Below are 26,197 nucleotides of genomic sequence, written 5' to 3' on the forward strand. Positions count from 1 at the left end.
TATGAAGAAACGAAGAGGAAAGGGATGTGCGTGAGTGGGTCGTGCTTGAGAATAGGAGTGGGGTAGGAGTGGAAGGTAGCAACATTTGTGGCACAAGTAAGTGTTCCTTTTTGAGCAGCTGAAGTTTACAAGTAAACAGACACACAAGTGGACACCCTGCCTTGGGCTCAGGGGAGGTCACCTACAGAGACAGTGTGGAGAGGGAAGAGAAAGGGTCCAGCCCCGCCCCAGCGGGGTCCGCAGAGGCGGAAGGACATGCAAAAGGGAGGGAAAGGGGGCCTGGGTGCAAATGAGGGGAAATCCGAAAGAAAATGAGAGAAGAGACTGTTTGAGAAGGAGGCGAGATCAAGAGCTGTTGATCGTGAGAGTGCAGGCAGGTGCCATCTTGGGTTCGGTTATAGGAGATCCCGGGGACCCCAACAAAGCATTTCCACGGTGAGCCTCCTCAGACCCCTGGAAAGAGTATTGGCAGGCGGCTTCTTGGGAAAGTGTTGCTGTCCAGCAGTCAGAGAGTTGAGGCGCTCTGTCCTAAGGACGTGGGGGAAGGAGGGTGTTTAAAAGGTAGGAGCTACTGGGGGCTGACGGGAGGGATCGTGGAGGGAGGAAGAAATGGAGCCCGCGGGAGAGAGGGGTCTGAGCCACGAGAAGGGTAAAGCTGGCCGTGCCGAGTGTTTGGAGAGCTCAAAGGCCCGCCTGCCCTGGAAACCGCACTCATCTGAACTTTATACCACTCCAAAAGGAAAGCACTATTTTCCCCATTTTACACACGAGACAACTGAGACCCAAAAAGGTAAACAGGCACGCCCACGGAGCCGCACAGAACAGGACCTCAGTGCGTGTGGCGAGCCCGTGCTTCTCTTACGGCCCCCGCTGCTGCTGCTGCAGGCTCCGAACAAGTCCCTTTTTTTGTGTCCGCACAGGGATGCCCTTTGGAGAGCCGCCCAGTGGCAGAGGCACCGTACCCAGCTGGCCGCGCAGGGCGGGGTGACCGCCCTCCACCCTAGCTCCGCCCCCAGCGGCGCGGGAGGGGGCGCGGGGCGGAGAGCAGCTGGCTGGGGGCGCGCCGCGCGGGCAGAGCCGGAGGCGGCATCGAGCGTGCTGTGCGGTCTGCTCTTTCCAGCGTCCGCGCCCAGCTGTCCGTGCCCGTTGTGCCCGTCCCGCTATGGCCGCGGCCACCCTTCCGCCTCGGCCGGTGCCCCTGCTGCTGCTGCTGCTGCCGCTGCTGCTGCTCCTGCGCAGAGACACGGTGCGCGCCGAAAGTAAGGTACGCGTGTCCCTCCGACCCGGGCGCGAGGGGGCGCTGTGGCTGGGGGCGGGGTGGTTGTGCGCCAAGGAGGGTGCCTGAAACAGGGAGCGAAGGATCAGGAGAGAAGAGACCGGACTCGGGCTTAGCATGGAAACCGCTGGGTCCAGGAGCCCGGGAGAGGAACGTGTGGGGAAAGAAGTGCTGGAGATGATAGTGGTGCCTGGGACCGGGAGCCCGAGGAAGGGGCACTGGGACCCAGTCCAGTGCGGGATGGAAGTCAGCACCGAAAACCAGGACCAGGGAGAGTGGGCGCTAGGAAGTTGAAGTTGGAGGGGGCGCAGACAGGAGATGCATTCCGCAGCCCAGCAGAGGAAAGGGATTCCCAGGAGCGCCGGGCAGAGGCAGTCTGGAGATGTGGCTGAAAGTCTCCATAGAAAGCTGACTCATGGCGGCAGACCCCTGGGTAATTGCTACCCACCGACTCCCAGGTTTGCAGCAGCCCTTGGGCCAAGGCTTTCAGGCCATGCTGGGGACCCAGAGTCCCTCCCCAATGAACCCATCTGGACTGGCCACGTGCCTGCCAGGGATCTCATGTACCCTCTGGAGGACACTGTCCCCAGAAGCGACTTGAGCTGTTTTCCCGCGTTGGCTAAAAGGATCTGCCCTGGTGTCTGTCCAGCAGTTATGGGTTCAGATCCCACCTCCGACTCTTAGCTGGGTGTCCTCGGGTCTTTGCCCCTCTCAGCCTCCATTTCCTGCACCCTGCATTGACGATCTCTAGGTTAATGAGATCATGTCTGTAAAGTGTTTAGCACCTCCCCTGGCATCTAGTAGGTAACCAATAAATGATACCGTGTTTATGAAATCTCACCACAGGGACCCTAAAAATGGGTGGGATCCAGAACTCAGGGAGAGCAAGCAAGCACTGAGGGTGTCAGAGCAGGGCCCCTTGGATGCACAGGACCTGAGTTAGGGAAGGGCAGGAGGGAGGGAGGGGAGAGCACAGGAGTGATTTATCTTGATGTCTCTCCAGTCTTTTCTCTCGGTAGAAGGGAGGCTGCCCTCTCCACAGGCAGGTAAAGGTCAGAAGCCACTCGCCACACAGTAGGTACATGAGCAGTGGGCATTGGCAGACCCTCTACGCGAAGATTCAGCTCAGGGTATGAAGACAGGTGGACTGCAGTCCTGACCATGTGCTCCAAAGACAAGAAGGGAATGAGTATCATTCCCATCTTATAGGTGGGGAGACCAGAGTGTATAGAGAGGCAGCGAGCTTGTGAATAAACAAACAAAATACAACAAACAAAAGAAACCCTAGGTTCTGGTCCTTTGTCATTCTTTGACTGTGTGACCTTGGGCAAGTCCCTGCCTGTCTTTGGGCTTCAGTTTCCCCATCTGAAAAACAATGCCTCCCCAACTTCCCTTCCATATAGGACCTTCTAGGATTCCCTGACCTAGCTTAGGTACAAGAACAAGTGAGCAAACCCTCCCACCCCAGATAACCTGATTAGTGCTTGCCCCTCTCGTCTCTCTGGCTGGGAGGAACATTTGGTCTTGGGCATCCTCTGAGCCACACAGAGGGCTGTAGAGCTCGTGGGGGAGGACTAGCATTCAAAACAAAGGGAAGACAAAGAAAGCCCAACACTCTGTTTATATAGTGAGTCAGTCAAACACTCGCTAGGTTGGAGGGAGGTGGTGGTGGTGGTGGTGGTGGTGGTGTGTGTGTGTGTGTGTGTGTGTGTGTGTTTAGGTGTCCCAGAGCAAGCTGGGGCTGGTGAGGTAGGGAGGCACATCCTAGAGTTTGGAGGTAAAGCAGCTGGGGGACTCAGCACGCCCCCCACACACACACTTCCCGCCCCACACAGCTTCAGCCAGCTGGGAAAAATAAAAATCAAGTGATGGGTGAATTTACTTCACATTCCTCAGCACAGCCGGACTCCTGCTGGCTCTGTAGAGCTGTTTTCATTATCACCCTCTCCCTCCCACAACAATCCTTCCTCTCCAAGCCTGTCCTACTTTCCCAGGTTGGGGGGAGCCCTTGGGAAGGCCAGTCTGGGACTTGAAGTCTATCTAGGACTCTAAAGGGTTAAGCTGGCCCCTCCTCTCCTAGGAGGTACAGGCTCCTCTCCTGCCCAGTACTTTCTGGGGTACAGGGGCAGCTTCACCCCAGCTCAGTTCTGTGGCTGGGCCCTCCCTCCTTGCTCAGTGTGTGTTAATTTCATGTTTATAGCAAGGTCTCTCCCGAACAAGATTTGAAGTTTCCATGTAAGGAAGTGCTTTGTCCAGCTTGGAAATAGGAGAGGGAGTTCACAGCGTCCCTGGCATTTCTGAGGGGTTGCCCAGCGTGGAGATTGGATGGGAGACACAGGTAACCACATGAAGCCCAGCCCTGGCACTAGAGACCTCTGGGAACCTGCTTTTTGGCTGTGCGTCCTTGGAATGTGGCTAATTGCCCTTTTCTCCCTCAGTTCCTCCATCTGTGAAAAGGCTGCGGGTGCCTCACTTCCTCCGTGCATCCAGGTGTGGGAAGGGGGTCTTTGGTCAGCCCAACCACTGACCAGGGCCCAAGGACGGGGGAAGGCCATGACTTGAGGGCACTGGGCCAGGGGAGCAGGAGCGGATGGAGCAAATAGGCAGTGATGTCCGGGGCTGGATCAGATGTTCCAGGCCAGGCTGGTCCCGGGGGCTTAGGTGTTGCTGTGCCTCCGCTCCAGGAGTTTCCGCCTGTGGGTGTAATTGGAACCAGGCTCCGGAGCAGGCCAGGGACGCACGGTGCCGGAGACCTGCACAGAGACCGGGGGGCCAACCCCACAGCGTCTCTCTGCAGGGAAGGCCTTCCTCAACATTCCTGTTGGCTGGGGGACCCAGGACAAAGCCTGAGAAACATCATGTGTGCCGACCCCCAGGCCCGGCACTTATATTCAGGATCTTACATGACCCTCCTGCCAACACTCTGAGGCTTCACTGTTCCCTCCCCATCTGACAGACTTGAACACTGAGGGGCAAGAGAGTCAGGGTGGAGCTGCCCAAATATCCTGGACAGGAGTTTGGAGAATCTGGGGGGTCAGGGTTCTTGGCCTTTAGTGGGCATCCAAATGGTCTGGGGAGCCCGAGAGTATGAGGCAAGGAGGATGGAGCTGAGGCCAGGGCATCTGCATTTTCTAAGTGCACCCCAGATAGTTCTGAGGCACATCCCCCAGTAGAGAACTCATGGAGGTGACAGGGAACCATGGAGGTTTGTCAAGCAAGAGTAACAGGTCCTCAAAGAGGAGCTTTAGGCAGTTGAATCCAGCAGAGGGGAGGCTGCTGTGTTGCCCAGGTAGCAATTAATGCAACCTGAACTCAGGCTGTAGCCATGGAGGGAAGAGCGAGAGAGAGAGAGATGGGAAATAGTTTGGAGGAAGAAGCTGAAGAACATGACTAATGTGTTGTCCAGTCAAGGAGACTCAGAGATCTTGGTTGGGCAGCAGGGTAGGTAAATATGGGTTGGGGAGAAGATGGGTCCAGTTCTGGACAGATGCCTGTGGGCATCCAGGAGAAGGTGTCCAGCTGGCAGTGAGCTCTAGGGCAGGGAGGTCTCTGCCTGCAGGAGGACGTGGGAGCTGGCCATGAGAGAAGAGAGGAGACTCAACTTCAAGGTGTCACAATTTGAACCTGTTCCATTTCTAGAACATTTCACAGCTTGAATCCTCCCCTCTTCCCCATTCTAGCCAGATTTGTCCATCTCTCTTCAGAAAAATCTCAAGTGTACCCTCTCACCATCTTATTGTGGGATATCCTTGCAAATACCTAGGGACCTTTTTAAACACAATCTACCCACACTTCTGGGGGCTAAGGCAGTGTGTGCTGAATGAGAATGAAGGGAGAGATGGGGACTGAGGTAGGGACTTCCTTGCTTGACAGCAGCTCCAGCCCTCATGCCCAGGGCAGGTTGGGTCAGACCCAGTGGGAACCCCAGGTCCTATGCTTCCCCGTGGCCCAACCCAGGACCTCCTCCTCTGTCCCAGGTGCTGGAGAAGCCCTTGCCTGGTGACTGTGGGTGGTCATGGGAGGAACAGCATGTAAAACAAATCTTGGAGTCAGGCTGTGCTGTGTGACCCTGGGCAAGCCCCTAGTCTTCTCTGATGCTTAGACATCTCTCTAACATGGGGTTGTGGTGAGAGCAAAGAGAGGTAGAAAATGGTGTGCAAATGTGAGGGAGGGTTGTTGGCAGCAACTCTAATAACAAGTGCCACTTAGAGAGCAGTCACTCTGTGCCCGGCTTGGTGCCAGGTGCTCTGCATGCATTGACTCATTTCAGCCTCAAGGAAAGTTTGCAAGGAAAGGACTGCTGTTCTCCCCATTTTACAGTGGAGTCCAGCCTTGGCTTCCCCCCATGGAGCTCTGCCTTCCCCAGTCACGTACCACAGGACATAGTAATCACAGGACGTGGGCCCTGGCAGTGTTCCTGGCAGCTGGGGCTGGGAGCAGAGGCCCTCTTCAGACTCCCGAGGGCGTCAGTCAGGGCCTTGGCCTCCCCCATCAGGACACAGCACCTCATCTGCAGAGAGAAGGAATGTTGCAGACTGATGCGGAGGCTGCTGCTACTGGGGTGGGCATTGGGGTGGAGGGGCTTCCCAGAGGAGGAGGCCTCTCTGGCCTGGCCGCACAGAACACACCCACATCCACCCGCTGGGCTCTCAGCCCCACCTGGGGGAGTGGGTGGAAGTGGCTGGGATCCCAGCAGAGCTGGGAAGGGGGCCCAGGAGTCTAGACGAGAAGGTACTAGCGGTGATCTGAGGAATGAGCATTTGGGACACCACGCCTGACTGTTGGCATTCACGGGCAGGAGAGAAGTGCTCCGCAGTGCCCACAGCACACTGCGCCTGCAGGCGGCCCAGGACATAGCTCCCACCCATCACTGCCCCCTTTACCCCGTCCTCCTTCCCCAGGGGCCTGGAAGTCCACCCATTCTGGGCTCAAATCCCCTTAAACAAGTCGCTTGATGGCTCTAGGGCTCAGTTTCCTCTCTGTAAGACAACGCTAAGAATATCTACCAGTGCATCCACGTGGAGACACAATCAGCCGGACAGCCCCCACCCGGGATTACTGGTGGTAATAATAGCTGCACTGTCAGGCGACCGCCTGTGCTCCTGGCACCGGACTCGGTAAAGTTCTCGTATTCCATCTCAGTCCTCACAGTCCTGCAGTGGGTAGGCCCTGCTAAGGACCCTCGTTTTACAGATGAGGAAACTGAGGCACAGAGAGGGTAAGCCCATGGCTGTTCCTAACCATTGTCTCAGGCTTTCCCAGCACTCAGGGAGTTCCCAATAAATGTATCCTCCCTGTGCTCTGTGCCCCAGGCTTGTCTCCATCCACTGTCTATCCACGAAGCAGAAGCTGAGTGAGCCTCCGATCTGTGATGCAGATTTGCCCCGGGCTCCCCCTGATTAAGACCCTTCCCTGATGCCCCAGGGTTTTCAGGAAGAAGCCAAGATCCTCAGCCAAGCTTCAGGGCCCTCCATGAGCCAGGCTCTGCCACCTCACACCTTACCTCCTGCCACGCCAGGCTCCCTGCAAGCACCAGCCAGAGTGAACCTCCTTCAGCCCCCCAAGATGCCTGGCTTGTCTTTACATATTTGATTTGCTCCCCCTGGGATGCCTTTCTCCGCCTTAAAGGGGTCCTGCTCCGAGCAGCCTTTGTGGGTACCTCTGTGCTCTCAGAGTTCACCAAGCCAGCTTCTCCCTCCGTCTTCTGTGCCTCCGGCCCTCACCCAGGGGCTTGAAGGGGCCAGGGGCTCAAACAGGTGTGTGAGGGCTCAGAGAAGACATGGAGCGCCCACGGCCCTGTCCCAGAGGGGCCTGAGACACGCATGCCTGCCGGGCTGGGCAGAAAGCCCAGAACTCAGTTGGGGCTTGGTGGCTTTAGTGAGAGCTGAGTAGCCATGAGACCTTGGGTGTTCGTTAATTGAGCCATAAATAGCAGTGTCCCAACAGCTTAGAGCTCAGGGTGAGCTGGCTGAGCCAGCTAGGGAGGTGGCTGGTGTGTCCGGACAAGGCAGGCTGGAGGCAGTGATTGAGCCTGCCACCTGCCACTGATCTCACCAAGCTACTCCTACAGGCACAAAGTCCCGCTGACCATCTTCACAAAGGTGGGAGGGGGGCTGGATTCTGCTACCCCTCCCTCTCCTCTTTTCTCTTTCCCTCCCCCCAGCACTGGCCTTTGGCTCATCTGAGCCCCTCTTGCAGGTGTTTGGCGACGTGGACCAGGTGCGGATGACCTCGGAGGGCTCCGACTGCCGCTGCAAGTGCATCATGCGGCCGCTGAGCAAGGACGCGTGCAGCCGGGTGCGCAGCGGGCGGGCGCGAGTGGAGGACTTCTACACCGTGGAGACCGTGAGCTCGGGCAGCGACTGCCGCTGCTCCTGCACCGCGCCGCCCTCCTCGCTCAACCCCTGTGAGAACGAGTGGAAGATGGAGAAACTCAAGAAGCAGGCACCCGAGCTCCTCAAGGTAAACTTTCTGGGTGACAGTAGGGACGGAAACGCCCCCCTGATGAGCACTGGGCATGGGCTGGTGCCAGCCTATACTGCCAGTGAACCCACACTCTAAGGCAGGTGCTGTTATTGTCCCACTTCATAGGCAAGGAAACAGAGGCTCCCTGTCCCTTGAAGGGAAGCCACTTCTTGCCCAAGGCCATTCGGCCAGTAAGTGACAGAGGCAACATTCTTGGGCTAGTTTACCTGAATATATAGCCTCTTACCATCTAGTCCAGTGTCCTGTATTTTACCCAACCCAGTTCTGTCGGCTCCTCTCTGTGGTATTTTAAATTTTAAATTTTGTGATGTTATTGTTTTCAATTAGTAACAATATTTCCCATGTTCAAGTGCCACCTGCATGCCGGATGTTGTGCTAAGCTCGTGTTACAGATTATTCCTCTAAATTCTTAAACCCTTCTGTGAAATACGGGATCGCTGTCCTCATTTTATAGGCAAGAAAAGAAAACTGAGGTTTGGAGAAGTCAGGTCACTGGCCCAAGCTCAAGTCTACAGCATACTTTATGTGAGCTTTGTGCCCACAGCCTCCTTACCACATGCCTTGGGCAGATTAGAAAGAAGCACCAGCTCTAGGGGACACAGCACAGCCCATGCCAGGACCCACCACCAGAACCCGTGTCTTGGATAGGCATGTGCTAGCTAGATCAATCTCCACAGCCAGCCAGGCACCTTTGTGTCATTCATACCAGGCTCAACACAGCGCTTGGTGGGGCTGGGATTTGAACCCAGGCCCTGCTGGGTCCAAAGCATGTGTTCTAAATCACAATGCTCTCTTGTCTTCCTTTTTGTAATGCACCAGATAATTGTGGTGCTTTTGAGAGTATCTTCTTTTTTTTCTTTTCTTCCAAACATGTGGGTGTCAAGAATTGTGAAGTTCAGTGAGCTGTTACCCTACTTAAAAACTAACAAGTTAGTCTGCCAGTTTCATGGATGCTGGCTGAAGTCAGAAGCCTCCTGGGTCAGAGACAAAGGACTTTATCACTCAGATCAGCCAGGGTCTCTATATTTTCCTGCCCTGGTTCTCCCACTGCAGCTCCCATGGGATGATGCGGTGAGCGCCAGCTAACACCTGTGCATACAGTGGGGCATTTTTTATTATTTTAAACAAAAATTTTAAATTATTTATTGATTTTAGACAGAGGGAGGCAGGGGAAGAGAGACATAGATCTGTTGTTCCACTTACTGATGTATTCATTGGTTGGATCTTATGTGTGCCCTGACTGGAGATCGAACCCACAACCTTGGCATATCGGGACAACGATCTGACCAACTGAGCTACCCGGCCAGGGCAAGGTGGGGTGTTTTTCCAAAGAGGTGTCCCAACTCAGAGAACCCAGATCTTTTATAATGTGCACTGAGCATGCCTTCCCTGCTCACTGTTCCAAGGCTGTTCACTGTACAACAGGATGACCTGGAACCAACACAGCCAGTGCCTCCACATGCAAGGCATGAAGAATTGTCCCAACATTTGGCTAAAAATGTTTTCTTTAAATTTAACTTTAGCCCTGGCTGTTGTGGCTCAATTAGTTGGAGCATCATCCCGTAGACCAAAAGGCCATGGGGTTTGATTCCCCAACGAGGCACGTACCCAGGTTGCGGGTTCGATCCCCGGTTGGGGCATGTATGAAAAGGCAGCCAACTGATGTTTCTCTCTCATATCAACGTCTCTCTGTCTCTGTCTCTGTCTCTCCCTTCCCCTCTCTCTAAAAGCAATGGAAAAATGTCCTTGGGTGAGGATAAAAATAAATAAATAGATTTAACTTTAGTTTTATTTTTTAACAACTGAATGGATACCAAAACTCTCCATGTTGGAGGGGCTGTTGAATTTTAGGCTAAGTGGCCTCTTGACATCTTGGCGGTCCCTGGCCCACACTGTCTCCTTGGGGCCTCACTAGGGCCCTGCAGGCTGTAGACACTGAGCCATAGGCCAGTCTTCAGTTACAGGGATAAACCCAATTTCTGCTCAAGTCCTCTTCTCAGTAACTAAATAACTTCTCAAACTCCTGGCCATGAGGATACTCAAGAGCTTTTCATAAAAGCTGGCTAATTTTGTCCTCACCACAACCCTTTGACAATGGAACTTAGGGTCCCAGCTTTACCCGTGGAGGAATCTGGGGCCCAGAGAGGATTGTGACTTTGCCTAAGATCACATGAGGAGAGATTGGCAGCACTAAGATTTGAACTCAGGAGTTGTCTGCTGTAGCCCCTTGCCCATGGGGAGGGGTCCCTAGACAGGGAACCCACTGTCCCTTGGGCCTTATTGGTGCACAGCCGCCTTGGAGGGTTTCATTCAGCCTTATAGGACTGGAGTAGGGTACAGGATTGATGGCAGGTGGGGTTGTAGGAGGAAGAGAAGCTGTGCTGCCTCACTAACACCCTAGGAACAGAGCTGGGTATGTGAGGGGCACCCAGAGAACTCCAAGAGAAGAAGGGGGTAGGGGAAGTATCACCCAGGGCTGAGGCCTCACCCATGTGGCTTGGCTCTCCCTCCCTCAGCAGGAGCGCTCTGTGGGCAGCCCCCCAGGAAAGGAGGTTAGAGAAATCCCGTGGGGGAAGGACATAGGGCACACTTGCCCCTTCTGCCCCTTGTCCCTACCCCATCCTTCTCCTTAAGCTTAGAAATCCAGCTCTGATTTGGCTTTAGTTGCTTGACTCTGAGCAGGAGTGAGGGGAACCCAGATCCCCTTTGTTGGGGAGTCTGGCTGCAGGTCCATGCCTCTCACCTCTTCGTCCCCTTCCCGTGAACACAAACCACGAATTGGTCTACCCTTGAGGAATCCCCAGTCTTGTGCGGACACAGCTCCTGACGCCTATAATGGCAGTGCGATTGGTCCTGGGTCAGGGGATGTCCCAGGAATCGTGGGAACCTGGAGGAGGTGGTAGCATTAGAACTGGGCTTTGAGGGATGTGTAGGAGTCCCTCCGGCAGAGCAGAAACGAGGGCATTCTGGGAGAGAGCAAGAGGAGGGTGTGCGGCATGGGATGCCTCCCTGCCTGCTCTCCGCTCCAGCCCCGCGAGCCGCCTGCCAGGGTCCCTCACGCGGTGCTTCTCAGACTACCCGTGGTGAAAGACCAGCGGTTTATCAGATCTGTCAAGAACCCATACTTCTGTAAAATACTCTCAAAATGAATTCTTACAAAATGAAACATGCACAATACTAGTCCAATATTTGACTCTGAAGAGCTGACAGATACAAAATGGCTCCGTCCAATGGCTGCAGAAGTCTCTTAAAGCCTCTCTCACTTTTCAGAGTTATTTTATCACAGACAGTAAGGAGCAGTTTGGACCAGCGTGGGCCCGCAGACGACATGTGGGTAGCCCACTTGAACTCACCGTGCTTCTTCTCACTGCCAGCTCCTTGCGCAAGCTGCTCCCTTGGCCTGGAATGTCCTTCCCTGCCATCTTGGCTTTCTCAACTCAACTCAAACAAAACTTCTTCCTGGCAGACTACTGGTCTGTACCCACTCCCAGATAAGGTCACACCTGGTTGTGACAGATCTGGGCACCCGTGTCTTACTGTCTGCGTTGCCCGACTTGGACACCTCTCTGTTATTCTCTGCATTCCTTGCCAGCCTGTGAAGAACCGTGAAGACTCCTGTCTTTTTTCATTTTTTTTTTAAAGATTTTATTTATTTATTTTTAGAGAGAGGGGAAGGGAGGGATGGAGAGCCAGAGGGAGGGAAACATTGATGTGTGAGAGAAACAGGAATTCGTTGCCTCTCGCAGGCCCCCACACATGTGCCCTGACTGGGAATTGAACCAATGATATTTTGGTTCACAAGCCAGCACTCAATCCACTGAGCCACACCAGCCAGGGCGAAGCCTCGTGTCTTGCTCATTACTGTCCTCAGTGCCTGGCCCAGAGTAAATGTTTGCTGAGGCTGAAGAGGGTAGTAGGGACAGGCCAAGGAGGACCCAGATGCCAGGCTCAGGAGAAGACAAGCCACACGTGGGCAGTGGGGAGTCACAGGAAGTTATCTAGCGGGCGAGAGACTCATGGTCAACAAAGCTGAGCTTGGGGAAGCCAGTTTGGTGGCTGGAAGTCAGCAGAGTGAAGCTGGAAGGTTCCCATTCAGCCCCCAGTCAGTAGTCATTATTGCTGGCATTCAGGAAGCCCTTGCTGTGTGCTCGCTCTGTGCTGAGCCCTGTCCAGACATTACTGCTTCTCGAAACCCTGTTGACCCATTTCACAGAGAAGGAAGCTGGGGCAGAGAAGGAAATATGTGCATGGTTCTCAAACTATGGTCCACAAAGCTGTACAGGTACCATGCAACCTGGGGCCGGAGCAAAGTCGTAGGGGAGCAGGGAAGACTCTAAGCCCTGCCCCTGCTCCCATCAGAGGTCCTGCCCCCTTTTTCTGTTTTAGAGATCCAAGTCTACTCAGAGAAAAACTCTCCGGCTTAAAACAGCTTGAACACCCCTGGGAGAGTGGGAGTAAAACTGTTTTGGAAACAGTGGGCCACGACCAGACGGGAGTGCTGACCTGCTCAGGCCCTAAGAAATGCTGCAGGCCTGGGAGTGGGGCCACGCTGGAGGGCGGGTTGGAGGAACTGCCCTGCCCTAGAAGCCAGGGGAAGCTAACTTCCCAACCTGCCCCTTGTGCCAAGGTGTCCCTGACACTCTTGCCATCATCCCAGAGACAGGGGGAGGGGAGAGGCAGCTACAGAGAAGAGCCTGGGCTGGGCAAGGGGACCCAGCATCTGCTACCGACCTGTTGCGCAGGCCTCCCTTCTTTTTTGTCCTCAGTTTCCCCATCTGAACACAAGACAGGAGCAGTAAAGCATGACAGAAGAGAGGTTTGGGTTTTACCAAGCTGGGTTCTGCTCCCGGCTCCTCCACTGAGCACCAGGGTGACCTTGGGTATGTCAGTTCACCTCTCTAAGCTGCATCTTCCCAATCTATATGATGAAGATACAAAATGCCCAAGCCCTGTCTTTGGTGGGGTCCCTAGAAGCAGACCCTGAGACAAATGATCCGTGTGCAGGTGTCTTCGTATGGAAGTGCTCCCAGGAGGAACTGGTACCAAAGTGGGAGACTGGGGGCAGGAAGGAATGGAAGCCCAGCAGGGCTGTGGTCTCAGGCCAGTGCCAGCCTCAGCCCCAGGGGACACTGGAGTATGAATGACAGCTCAGTGGTCCCACTGGGACTAGCGAGCAGGTCCTTAGATGACCACACCAGTCAGACGTGCCTAAGGGCTGCCCCAGGAGGACACATGTTCTCAGACATTTTGGGAGCAAAGTGGCTCTTTGAAGAGAGTTGTGGATGCAGGCCAGGAGCATGCAAGCCAGGCAGGGGCACAGGAAACAGCAGGAGAGATCTGGGGGGTGTAGTCAGAGCCTGCCACTACATACCTCCTGGGGTGCTGTGAGGATTCAGTGACGTCGCGCATTAAAGCCCCTAGCACAGTGCCTGCCACAGGGCACGTGCTCGGAAGATGGAATCTGTTGCTTTTCTCATGATTATTATTAGCAGGCTGAGTCTGGCGGGTGCTGAGGGCCCAAGAAGGCCCTTCTGAGACTGGGGTTCTGGAGCTTTGTGCTGCGGCGGGACTCCTGTGCCCGCTTCGTTCTTTCTCTGACTCTTCCCCTTCCTGGGCAGCTGCAGTCCATGGTGGACCTCCTGGAGGGCGCCCTGTACAGCATGGACCTGATGAGAGTACATGCCTACGTCCACAAGGTGGCCTCCCAGATGGACACGCTGGAGGAGGTAAGGGCCGGGCTCCAGCCAGGGGCCCGGCTGCTACGGTGCTGTGGGCTGAGGGCGGCCTCAGAAGGGAGCCCGGGCAGCTCTGGCTCAACCCTGGTGGCTGCTGAATGCTGGACTCCAGTGGAGAGCAGGGAGAGGGAGACACAGGCCACAGGGTCCAGACTGTGGGCAAGAGATCTGACGGGCTCGGGGGCCTGCAGGAAGCTGGAAGCCTGGTGGGGAAACTGAGGCACCTGCTGGGTGTATGAAAGGGACAGGAAGGGGCTGGAACTTGCAGTTGTCTGCAGTTCACCAAGACCGGGACCCACACACTGCACAATTCCAGGGCCACTGCTGACATAACTACCAGGTGAGCAGCGCCCCCCTGAGGTGGTGCCTCATGGTGCGGGGCTGGCTGAACCCACGAGGGGCCAGGTTTGAGCCACCCATCACGGAGACAGAGGTACTGAGCGTCTTCTCTGGGTCAGAGCAGCTGTGCCAAGGGCTGCGCAGGCCTCTGGGACCACCCCCTGAGGTCAGGGACAGAGCTGGGCAAGCACGGGGTTCCAGGCTGCAGGTTTGAGGTTTGCGTCTCTGCTGGCACAGCCTGGCCTCCGCCTGTTTCCTGCGTCCGGCCTCTGCTGGGGGCCTGGGGACCTGCAGCTGCCAGCAGCGGGCGTGGGGGCTTCCTTCCCCAGCTTCCTTTCCAGAGGGAGGCGGCACCTGGGCATCCTGAGCCCCAGGGTGGGAGATTAACCCCTTACGAACCCCAGAGTTGAAGTCACAGAGGCTTTAATTATTCAAAAAGTGTTTGGTGAGAATCCACTACGTGCCAGGCCCATGCCAGCATAATAACGATGAATTCCCACCGCGCACCAGTGCTTCCCGTGCACCCAGTGCAAGCCAGGCCCTCCTGTTGCCGGCTCTACAGTTACCCTTTGACCTTTCCTCTGGTAATCTTAGGAAATGGTAACTCGCTTCCCATAACTATGAGCCAGACCATCTGGAGGGTATGCCTGCTGGGCTTGGAACAAGTCAGAAGTGATTTTCACAGCCACAAAGAAATGATTTCTAATTATCTTCTGCTTTGCATTATCTGTGCTTTGCTTCTGTTCACTAAGTGATAATTCTATGAAGAAAAAAACTTTTTTTTTTTTTTTTGCTAATCTGGGAGGAGGGATGAGAACAGCCTCACTTGCGAGGAGCTGGCTCCCTCTGCTCGCTTCCCTTACAACAGAGGTCCTACATCAGGGGCTGTTTTGCTCCCCAGAGGACAGTTGGCGATATCTAGAGACATTTTCGGTTGTCACAGTTTGGAGGAGGTGGGTGGTGAGTGCTACCGGCTTCCTGTTGGGTAGATTCCAGGGGTGCTGTAAACACCCTATAATGCCCAGGACACCCCCCCCACCCCCACCGCAAACACAACTGTCTGACAAATGTCAGTGGTGCTGAGGCTGAGAAAGTTGCCTTGTGCAGCTGGACTTCTGTCTTCCCTGTGATCTAGTTTAGAACTCACTGTCTTGTTCCTTAGCAATTCCGGTCCTCACAGTCACCCTGATGTTTAGTTGTTATAATGATAAAGATCCTCATTTAACGGGTAAGGAAACTGAGGCTCAGAGAGGTCAAGCCACTCACTAGCTCAAGGCTACTCAGCCAGGAAGTGGAGAGTAGGAATTTGAACTCAGCTCTGCTGCCTCCTGCCTGCTGCCTCTGGGTCCCTGAATCTGTTCACACCCAGGGCTGACTAGACACCCATCACTTTGGTTATCTTTTCCTCTGTAAACATTTCTGCCCATGAAGTTCTGAACTCATAAGCTCCAGGGCTTCACAGCAAAGAGGTGTGTCTTGCATCTGACTCTAGCTTGTCCTGCTTCAGCTGAGAAGTAGACTCGGACAAAGGAATTCCACACATACCCCAGACCTGCTGGGGCTTTAGGGACCCGGGGTTGATACTGGGCCACCCAGCTTTCCGGAGTCCTGCCTAATGGGCAAGGCCAGCCTGGCCAAGAGCCCAGTGACAGGGATCCTGGGTTAGAGGGTCCATAGAGAGGAACATGGAGATTCTGAGCAAGTTTCCAGCAGGACTCAGAACCGGGGGCTGTGAGTGGTGGCTGGGGCTGCTCAAGCCAGGCAGGGTCCCCAGCAACGGGGAGACAGGCAGGCAGGGTCCAGAAACCTGGGAATAAAAGCGGAGTTGGTGCTGTGGGAGGAGCCAACACCACCCTGGAGAGAAGTCAGAGACTTGGGGACCAGAAGGGGTCAGTGTCTCACCCAATGGCAAAACTCCAAAGAGTTTCATTGTTTGAGCATTTTATTAAAAGAAGGTATTTACATATTTATGTATCACTTGTGAAATTAAAAGATAATTTTAAAGTAGCAAAAGGTTGGTAGCAAGTTAACTCAAGAACTCACAGGACTGACTAAACACCCTGGGGCCGGTCCATACTTCAGCACAGTGTGTGGCCAGTAACGGGGTGGCGAGTGCTGTATGTGCAGACATGGAGGAGTTCTCAAGACAGGCTTGAGTGAAAAAGCAAAGCATTCAAAAGATAAAAAGAAATCCATAACAACTGGCTGAGAAACACAGGTGGGAGGAAGACATTTTTATACCCATTGGTATATATTTAATTTAGTACTGTGAGCATATTTTATCTATTTTTCATCCATTTACTTTTTAAATAAAAATTACTATAGGGTCTCTTAGCAGCATACTTTTTTCCAGCCATGCTCATGGGTGCTGCTCCTGCCCACGAGAATGGGCAGGAAAGCCCAATGGTGGAAGCTGGGGTGTCCCCCCAGAACGAGGGGTGGGGAGGCTGAGAGAGGAGGCTGGAAGGACCTTGAGTCCCACCCCCACAGAGCATCAAGGCCAACCTGAGCCGGGAAAACGAGGTGATGAGGGAGAGCATGCGCCACTTCAGCGAGCAGCTGAGGCACCACGAGAACCAGTCGGCCATCATGCTGAGCATCAAGAAGGAGCTCTCCAGCCTGGGCCTCCAGCTGCTGCAGAAGGACTCGGCCGCCGCCCCTGCCGCCGCCCCAGCCACTGGGCCTGGTAGCCCGGCACAGGTGAGACCGTGGCTCTGATTACGCCTGGGCTTGGGGGGACAGTGAGCCAGGACCTTGGCTGGGACAGTGCTGGGGGCTGGCGCAGCTGAGAGTCCGTGGCAGGGCTGGCTGCAGGGCGGTCCCTTCTCGTAAGTGAGCACCATCAGCAAGGTGAGCTGGAAGCAGACGTGGGGATCCAGCCAAGGGGTCTGTTCCCTGAGCCAGGCGTTTGGCAGAATTCTGACTCCCATTTCCGAACTAGTGGGGACAAGGTCATAGAGATGGCCCTCCCTGCCTGGCCCTGGGAGACCAGGTCTGCTGCCGCAAACCACTTCTAGTGTCCCGTGCTGTGACTGGGCCCCTGGCTGGGTCAGGCCTGCTCAGGGGTAGACAGGCAATGCCTTGGGGACCCCTACACACTAATACTACATCCTCCACCCAACCTGGGGGAAGGCCTCCTGCAGCAAACCCCCACACGTTCCATGTTTAAGCTTGGAGCACAAAGTGAGCAGAGGCTCTGTCACCAGGAAAGCCACCCTTGATACATAACGCACCTTTGTGCCAATTTCTCTGGGCAGACAAACTGCAGAAAAAGCTCTTCCTTGGGGAAGACAGATTAGAAAGAGGAGCCCCTGGGAGTGGACAGTTGGTACAAAGGCTCCTTCCTATGGCTGACACACACCCAGGTGAATGGCGTGGCACATGGCGTGAGACTAGATTTCAGCCCCATTCATGCCCCTGCAGCCAGTCACCTGCACACGCGCAGGACACAACCCACACCACTCATGGCAGCCTTCCTTCTGGTGGGGGGCGGCGGGGATGAGGGAGCTAACACTGTGAAATCCTGCTTGGAACCTGACTTCCTCACAGGCTTATCCCATAACCACCTGCAAGGACGGTGATCAACTCCCACTTGGCAGATGAGGAAACGTGGAGGTGGAGCGAGGTCACACGGGGAGAGGGTGTCTGCGCTGGGACCAGCATGGGTTGTGTGCGACTGCCGAGCCCACGCTCTTCATTGCCACCCCTCAGCCTGCTGGTAGTGCGGGGAGGAAGCCTGGAGCCGCGGCCCAGCCAGCGCCGGCTTCCTGCTCGTTCTCCAGCCAGTTTCACGGGCGTGAATGATTCAGGCAGTGGTTGAGATACGGTCCTTGCTGTATCTCCTGAAGACTGCCTAACAATGGTTGACGTCACAGGCCCTGTGTTCTTGTGCCAAGTCAGCATCAAGGACATTTAAAGGGAAGTGGAAATAGCGAAATTCACGACATGTTGGAAACTGCATGCCCTAAGAGCAATGCCCCGGTGACCAGCCGTCCCAGTTGCCCCAGCACTGAGGGTTTCCCAGGATGCAGGACTTTCAGCTAAAACTGGGATGAGTGGGTCACTCTGCTGAGGGGCCTGAGACCCTCTTCTCTGTCCATAAACAAAGACCAACGAGTGAGAGACAGAGACGGAGAAGCTGACTGCTGGTCGCTGCCTCCCCAGGCAGCTGACCATTCTATTCAACCCTTTCAGTGTGTGACAAGAGTGAGGAAATTGGACAGATCAGGCTGGCCTTCAAGCCTGCAGGGGAGCTAGAGAGCTGAGTGGGGAAACTGAGTCACACCCCCGTCATGGATGTAGCTGCTTTGGGAGGAATGCTGTGACTTTATGAGCACCTAGGAAATATGGCCTAGAGCAACATGTCCGCTTCCAGCCCCCGCATGCTGAGCCTCCATGACACCCCCCCACGACATCCCTTCTACCAGCCCCCAACTCTGAGACTTCCCTTCTCTCCCAGGACACAGCTGGAGGGAAAGGCAAAGACAGCAACAAATATGGCGGCAGTGTGCAGAAGAGCTTTGTAGACAGGGCCCTCCCCAAACCTCCTAAGGAGAAGCTGCTGAAGGTGGAGAAGCTGAGGAAGGAGGGCAGCCAGGGCCGGTTCCCCCAGCCCACAGCCAAGCCCCGGGCCCTGGCCCAGCAGCAGGCGGTGATCCGAGGCATCACCTACTACAAGGCGGGCAGGAGGGAGGTGACCGAGGCTGGTGAGTTGGAGGGAGATTGGAACCTTGGGGAGCGGGGGCTTGCTGATGGATGGCCACACCCCAAGGATCTCCCACAGGGCTCCAGGGTCTTCTCTGTAGCCCCAGGCCTCAGCTCCACTGCGTGTTTACCTGTTGGTGCCCTTTGCTCACGCACACAGTGGCATAATGTTCCCTCATGGGGTGGGTGGGGATGAAACGATACGGTCAACACAGCGGGCCACTCGGTTCCTTTCCAGTATTCACAGCCACCTCTACCCTCACTGGAGTTTTCCTCCTTCGTTCAGAGATTTGCTGAAGGTCCACTGTGTACCTGCCGTATCGCCCAGAGATTCTGCCCAATACGGAGCTCACAGTCTAGTGGGAAAAACCATACCCAGGACCAGGCGGCTGCCTCAGGTGGGGCGGGAGAGTGCAGGGGCCGCAGCCAGGCCAGGGTTCTGAAGTGACACGGCCCATTGGGGCAGCGCCTGATTCCAGACTGGCCTGGGAATGGATGGCCTCTCCAGCACCTCCCACTTCTTATCTCCCCAGAGCGGAGCCCGTAGACACCTCTGTTTTTCCTTCAGCCCCTTGTTGGGCCGCCATGAAGGATAACAAAGTAACTCGCTGATAAACAGGAGACAAAAGTTCCAAGGATACCCAGATTCTGGGCCATCCCCCCTAGTGTGGCTCCCGACTCTTCCTCTGAGACCCTCCGCAGATGCCTGCTCTCCTCCGATGCCCCTGAGAAGTGTCCCAAGCCTGCTGCCCTTTCCTGGGTCCTGCTGACCACTTCCTCCAGTGAGGCCCCCTGCCCAGCCCATGTCCAAGAGGGCTGGGAGGTGGCCCTTTGAGGAGCCCATCTCCTTCGAGAGCCCCCTCTTGGTCTCTAGGGGCTCAGGGGCCCCTTCCCCCAGCCCCTGCTGCCAGCTGCTGGCCCTGAGTCCTACCAGCTCAGCCTGCCCATGGCACAGAGCCTCTGACCCCTGGCTGGGACAGTGCCCAGGAACAGCTGCAGGCCTCTGACTCTGCCAGCGAGGTCCGTGGGAACAAGCCCCCAGGAGGGCCCCCTAACCAGAGCATGTGCCCCCATTCCCAAGAGACTCTAGGGGCTGCCCTGCACGGGGACCTGGCTAAACCTTTGTGCAATAAGGGAGCCCGGCCTGGAGGGTACAGGAAGAAGTCAGGTCACTGTCCTAGAGTCAAGGGACCTCAGTGCACCCCCTGGGGGCCACCTCATCACAGTAACCTTGGCAACTTTCCTTTGTGCCTCACATCACAGTTTCCTGAGTACTTCCACCCCGTGTTGCTCTTGACCCAGGTGAGGAACCTGGCTCAGCAAGGTGAAGTCACTGGCTCCAGGCCTCACAGTGAGTTGTTGGGACTGGAAGCCAGGTCAACAGGCTGCAGAGCCTGCCTTAGCCACCTTCACAGCTTTGTCTGCGGAGCTGAGGAGTCTGTCTCCTGCTGTGCGGCTTTGAGTCTTCTTGCTTCCCCTACCCAGACCTCATGCAGCCCAGTCCAGAGAAGTGTGGGGGTCAGGGATGACCCAGATGGCTCCAAACCAGGTCCCAAGGGTGTTGAAAAATGTGCCTATGAGCAAAGCCCATGCCAGCAGGGGTGGGAGAGAAGGGGGAGGGGTACCAAGAAAAGCCAAGACGGACAGGAGATGGGAAATGAGTTAGGGGACAGAGAAAGACAGAAACCTGGGGTCTGGAAGGTGACGGGACATTGGCTGCACCTGCCTGTCCTTGCTTGAAGTGTCAAATACTGGGTAAGAGAAGCTAGAGGGTGGGTTCCAGGGGGCAGGACTTGGAGAGTCTGGAGATGGATCTCTGTCTCCTGGAATTGAATCTAGGAAATGAAAGAATTGGTACAAGGTGCTTAGCACTTAGAAGGGAAAGGGGTCTCGTATTTGGCAGAATCTGTGCAAATGTTTTGTACGCATCTGTCTGTCAACACAACAGCCCAACACAGTGGGCCTCATGACTCATTTCATTGAAGGGGAAGCTGAGGCCACTTGGCTGGGGCATCTGCTGACCTCGAAGCCCACTCTTCCAGGCCTTTCGCTCCCCAGGGCGGGCTCCCCTGGTCCCTCCCCAGGGCCCCAGATCAGGGATCCCACTGTCCTGGGAAGGACCCCAGGGAGCAGGCAGGTGCAGCGAGGATGTAAACTCAGGGGCTTCTCTCCACAGACAACGCCCTCAAGGGCACTTCCTGGATGGAACAGCTGTCTTCCAGGGGTGAGGGCAGGCCACCAGAGACCAGCTTGGCAGAGCATGAGAAGGCGGGGTCCAAGGCCTCTGAGGGAGCAGACTTGGCCCTTGACACCCCCTCCTCGAACCCAGACACCACCCCCACCCCTGCCACCAGTCCTCTGCCCACTGAGCCACCTTCACACCCAGAAGTCTCCAGCCAAGGTGAGTAAGCTGCACAGGGCAGGGGTCAGCAAACTCCGCCCATGCCATGGGGCAGCCTGGGTTGGTAAGCCCTCAAGCTATTTTTACATGTTTAAAGGGTTGTAAAAAAAAAAAGAAAAAAGAAAAAGATGGGGCAAAAGTTTGGTCTGGAAAACCTAAAATGTTTACTATCTGATCCTTTACAGAAAAAGCTTGACAACATTCTCAGTGAAACCAATAGTATTTTCAACAAATCCTTCTTAAAAAGTCACCTAGAATTCCATCCTCAAATCCAACAACTATTTTCACGTCTCTATTTCCTCTCTCCAGTGTTTGGCTCTGTGTTGAGGTCTACATTTGTGGTTTTTGGCTCGTGCCTTTCAGTAGAAATCCTCCTCGTGAAATCCTCAAGCCTGGCCTCCTGAAGGGCACCTTGGCTGCCGCCACAGCCAGCCATCCTGGCTCCCAGCACGCCCATTTCTAGGAATCTTGCCTAAGGGCCCGTCAGCAATGTGGGCAGCAGCTGCTGCTGCGCTGGGTTCCTCGCAGCCTGTTCTAACGTCAGGGAACTGGACATAAGCTAAAGGTCTAACACTGAGGGGTCTGGTTTAATAAATCCGAGGGCACAGCTGCCTGATGGCCTGGCAGAACCCTGAACTCACATCATTGAAAGGCCACTTAATGTGAGAAATTGCTCAGTGGAGGGGAAAAAAAAAACAACAGGATACATGAAACTATATTCAGAAGGACCATAGGTTTAAAAGTATGTCTGCATGACTGTACATGTGAAGAAAAGGAAGGAAATACAACATGTCAGAAAATTTCTTTAGATAATGGAATGTTGAATGATTTTTATTTTCCCCTTTTCTGAATGTTCATGCTTTCTGCAATGATCAGACATTGGTTTGCTCGTGAAGGAAGCAAAAACAACACATCAGGAGGGATTAAAGTTAGACCTAGAGAGCATTCCCAGGCCTGTCACTCTGACTCAGGGGCCATGAATCTGAGCACCCCTCGTTTCCCACAGGCAAAGAGGCCAGCTGTGAGGGCACCCTCCGGACCGTGGACCCCCCCGTGAGGCACCACAGCTACGGGCGCCATGAGGGAGCCTGGATGAAGGACCCCGCCGCTCAGGATGACAGGATCTATGTCACCAACTACTACTATGGAAACAGCCTGGTGGAGTTCCGCAACCTGGAAAATTTCAAGCAAGGTCGGGGACCCTGGAGGTGGGGACGGGGCAGAGTGTGGGTGGCCTGGGAAAAGCCCTCCATGGAGACTTGGCCCTCCTTGCCTTGTGGTTACCTCCTTAGCCTGGCCTAGCTCTGAATGGTCAGCCATCCCAAGGAGGGGAGTCTGGGGGCACCCCCTATATGCTGGCACTGTGCTGGGAGCTGGAATGCCCCAGAAAACAAGCTGGACAGGGCCCTGCCCTCAGGAGTGCAACCTACTGTTTAAGGAAGCGATGCTTCTAGTCTCCACTGGTGCTTACTGTGTGCTGACCGAGCTGAGTCAGCTCTGTTATCTTGATACCTCCAGGAGGTGGGGGTTATCACCTTATTTTATAGGTGAACAGAGCCCCAGGCCTTAGAGGAGCTGCAGGTCTGGGCAGGGAAGGACAGTACTTTGGTTATCAGATCTGGGGCATGGTGGGGGAAGGGGTCATTTAGACATGACCCACACTCCAGAAATGCACTGTCTTATGTGGGAGGCGGACTTAAAGAAACAATTTGAGTCTAGTATTAGAGGGGGAGCTCAGGGGTTGTGGGAAACCAGCATGGAGATCAGGGAAGACTTCCCAGCACAGGTGATGCTGAGCTGAGCCCTGGAGGAAGAAGAGGGGAGAGAGGGAAGGTGTTCCAGGCAGAAGGCCCAGTGTGTGCAAAGGCCTGGCAATGAGAGGAAGCATGGTGGCACGGAAGGGAGGGGGTGGTAATAATGAGAGAGTAGGCTGAGGCAAGCCTTGTGTGCCGCATGAAAGAGTCTGGACTTACCCCAAGAGCTGTGGTGTCACAGGGTATGACCTGGCACAGCTAAAGTCTTTCCTCTGCCAGATCAAATTGACCTGGTCCCTGCCTCGAGGGGCGCCTAGGTTGGCATGGGAAAAGCCAGTAAAAGGTGCCAAGACAGAGAGGGTCATGGGAAGCCAGAGGAGAGGTCCTCACTCAAACTGGGGAGATCAAAGAAGGCTTCTTGGAGGAGGGAGCACTGGCCAAGGCTCTGAAAGATAAGGAGGAATTCCCCAGGCCAGTAGGATAGGGAATGGCAGTCCTGACAGAAGGACCAGGGGCTGGTGCTGGCCTCTTTCTAAATCCTGGCTGTGCCGCTCCATAAGTGGGTGACCCTGCAGCCTCCGAGTCTGTTTCCTTCTCAGCAAATGGGTTACTGCCCAGATAAGATGTTGGCCCAGCTCCAGGCTCATAGCACACTCAGTGTCTGTGGCTGGCTGAGCCACTCCAGAACCCTGGGTGGCCTCGCCGGCCCTGGGTGGGCTGAGCGTTGCACCAGAGGCCTTGGTGTGACCAGCCCCCCTCCACACGCAGGCCGCTGGAGTAACCTGTACAAGCTGCCCTACAACTGGATCGGCACGGGCCACGTGGTGTACCAGGGCGCCTTCTACTACAACCGCGCCTTCACCAAGAACATCATCAAGTACGACCTGCGCCAGCGCTTCGTGGCCTCCTGGGCGCTGCTGCCCGACGCCGTGTACGAGGACACCACGCCCTGGAAGTGGCGCGGCCACTCAGACATCGACTTTGCCGTGGACGAGAGCGGCCTGTGGGTCATCTACCCCGCGGTGGATGACAGCGACGGGGCGCAGCCCGAGGTGATCGTGCTGAGCCGCCTGGACCCCGGGGACCTCTCCGTGCACCGCGAGACCACGTGGAAGACGCGGCTGCGGCGGAACTCCTACGGGAACTGCTTCCTGGTGTGCGGCATCCTGTACGCGGTGGACACGTACAACCAGCGGGACGGCCAGGTGGCTTACGCCTTCGACACGCACACGGGCACCGACGCCCGCCCGCAGCTGCCCTTCCTCAATGAGCACGCCTACACCACCCAGATCGACTACAACCCCAAGGAGCGGGTGCTGTACGCCTGGGACAACGGCCACCAGCTCACCTACGCACTCCACTTCGTGGTCTGAGCGGGGACCTGCGCTCGCAGGAGAGGAGCGGCCGTGGGCACAGGGGCTCTCCACAGCGACTCCTGCAAGGGGCTCCATCAGCAAATATTTATTGGGGACCAGGCCCGGGGCTAGGTGCTGCGGCATATGGCGTGGCCAGTGTAAAGCTTCCCTGGCACCCGGTGGAGTAACTGTTGCTTCCACCCGCAGAGCACTGTGCGGAGCTTCGTGTGCACTAACCCACTCCTCCTCCGGACAGCACCCTCGGGGTGGGAGAGTTAAGCCCATTTAACAGGTGCGGCCCCTGAGGCTTGAGAGACACCCCTTGCTCAAACAGCCTCGGTTTGGGTCAGGGAGCATGCTGTCCCCCAGATATCGCCCTCTCCCTTCTGCCCTAATTTCTCTTGTTCTTGCCACTCTGTCTCCCTTCCCAGGGCTCCCGAAAATCAGAGGCCTTTGGACCAAGGCGCTCATGTTGGGCGGAGGCCAGGCTCTGTGTGCCACGGAGGGCAGGGTGGGAACTCCTGCCCTTTGCTCTCCAGTTGGGTTTGGTGTGGCCTCCTGAGGGTTCAGATTTGTGGGTGGACGTGGGAGTCACGTGAGCACTAATACGAGAGATTGAATCGAACAAAGGATTACGTGCCACCTGTGAAATTCTGGGGCCCCTGTTCTGGCTGAGCCAGTGGTGGCTCTGGGCTTCGGGCCCCTTGGCTAAAGTCCCTGCTCCTCGCCTTTGGTCAGCCCTGCCTCCCTCCCCCACCCACTATCCAACCACATTCCAAACCTTCATGGTCACCCAGCCACTGAGTAGAAACCACACCCCAAGAAGAAATACCAGCCCCCCGTTCCAAGTCCCCCGCCCTCTGTACTCGTTTGTATTTTCTCTCCGTCCCCAGTGCTGTCATGTTTCTGCAGCAGCAGCTGCCTGCCAGCAGCGACTTTGCTAGGGTGGGGAGTTGGGCCAGGCCCCGAGGCTTCCTTTCCACCCAGAAGTGCTGTCTTTGGCCACATACCTAGGCCATGAGACCACCCCTCAGTCTCTCCCAGGGCCTTTGGGCCTGGGGTCTCCCTTGACCTTTCTCTCTCGGCCTCTCCACCCACAACCTACATGCACTCAGGGATACCTCCAGGTCTGCCATGAGCAAGACCCTAGGCCTGAGGTCTCAGTGGGGCCAGGACGAAACAGGTTCCTTCTTCCTCGTTAGTCCTGACCTGGGCGTTTGGTGGGATGGCCCAGCGGCCTGGGGGCTGGGGAAGGCTGAGATCAGAGCAGCCAGGCCCAGGAGAGGCACTGGACCTTCTGGTCGCAGGGAACAGCCAGAGCCCTTTTCCTGGCTTCAAAGGGGTTGGTGCCAGGGCTGCCCCGAGGCCCAGGACCTGGGCTGAGGCTGCACTGATGGTCGCCCTACCTGGTGCTGCTGAAGGCTCCCTGAGCCTCAGACCCAGGCAACAAGACCTTTGAACATGCCCCTCACCTGCTTTGGACAGTATTTTTAGAGCTGGGAAGAAACAGCTCCCTGTTTCACCAAAGGAGGAATAGGTCCAGAAAGGTTTAGAGAGTGGCCCGGGCCACACTGGGAACAGGGTACAGCCAGTGTCCTTCCAGAAGGTCTTTGTCTCTAACCTTTATTCTCCTGGCTTAGAGGCAGCTCGACACCCAAGCCATCCAGCGCCTCTGAAGGGTATTTACTGCTGATCCCTACACACCTCCAGGACCTGCTCCCCTCGCTCCGGGCCCATGCCAGCTCTGGGTATGTGTATGTTTGCACACCCAGTTGCCATGGTAGAAAATTTAGCTGCATACCTAAGAGTGTAGGGAAATGCGTTTTGTACAGAACACATAGCTTTGTATTGTCAAGTGATTTTGTACCGTCGGGCATTGTCAGGTGATGTTGTTTGTTGAAGCTGTAACTCACCCCCGAAATAAAGGAGAAGGAAGACGCCCAGCTGAGCAAGGCCTGACTCATAGCAGGGGACACATCCAGTCTCCCCCACCCAGCCATCCCCGCCCGGCACAGGCTCTTCAGGGGGCTGCGTTTCCTTTGGCCTTGGGTGTGGGTTTTTTAAGACTGTGTCTTTTATGATATCACAGCCCAACCATGTGAGAAGTGTTTACGCGCTTCTTTCTCCATTAATCGAGCAAAGGGAAA

General features: G+C 55.6%; 1 protein-coding gene across 1 annotated transcript; it reads left to right on the forward strand.

The window, feature by feature from the left end:
- Positions 1 to 1,045: 1,045 nt before the first annotated feature.
- OLFML2A (olfactomedin like 2A) lies at positions 1,046 to 25,991 on the forward strand. The gene is made up of 8 exons (XM_090274710.1): positions 1,046 to 1,264; positions 7,475 to 7,738; positions 13,381 to 13,488; positions 16,327 to 16,536; positions 18,296 to 18,542; positions 20,717 to 20,941; positions 21,948 to 22,133; positions 23,464 to 25,991. Exons 1-8 carry the CDS (start codon positions 1,163 to 1,165, stop codon positions 24,066 to 24,068), a joined length of 1,947 nt encoding a protein of 648 aa, XP_090130836.1. The 5' UTR covers positions 1,046 to 1,162; the 3' UTR covers positions 24,069 to 25,991.
- The last annotated feature ends 206 nt before the right edge of the window (positions 25,992 to 26,197 follow it).

The sequence above is a fragment of the Furipterus horrens genome, unplaced genomic scaffold, assembly GCF_987537825.1.
Source record: "Furipterus horrens unplaced genomic scaffold, mFurHor1.1.pri manual_scaffold_4, whole genome shotgun sequence".
Lineage (NCBI taxonomy): Eukaryota > Metazoa > Chordata > Mammalia > Chiroptera > Furipteridae > Furipterus > Furipterus horrens.

Excerpts from the sequence above, each read along its gene's own strand:
- OLFML2A (XM_090274710.1), top strand. The coding sequence starts at position 1,163 with ATGGCCGCGGCCACCCTTCCGCCTCGGCCGGTGCCCCTGCTGCTGCTG. Across the intron at positions 13,489-16,326 it reads AGATGGACACGCTGGAGGAG|AGCATCAAGGCCAACCTGAG; the intron begins GTAAGGGCCGGG and ends CCACCCCCACAG. Across the intron at positions 22,134-23,463 it reads CCTGGAAAATTTCAAGCAAG|GCCGCTGGAGTAACCTGTAC; the intron begins GTCGGGGACCCT and ends CTCCACACGCAG.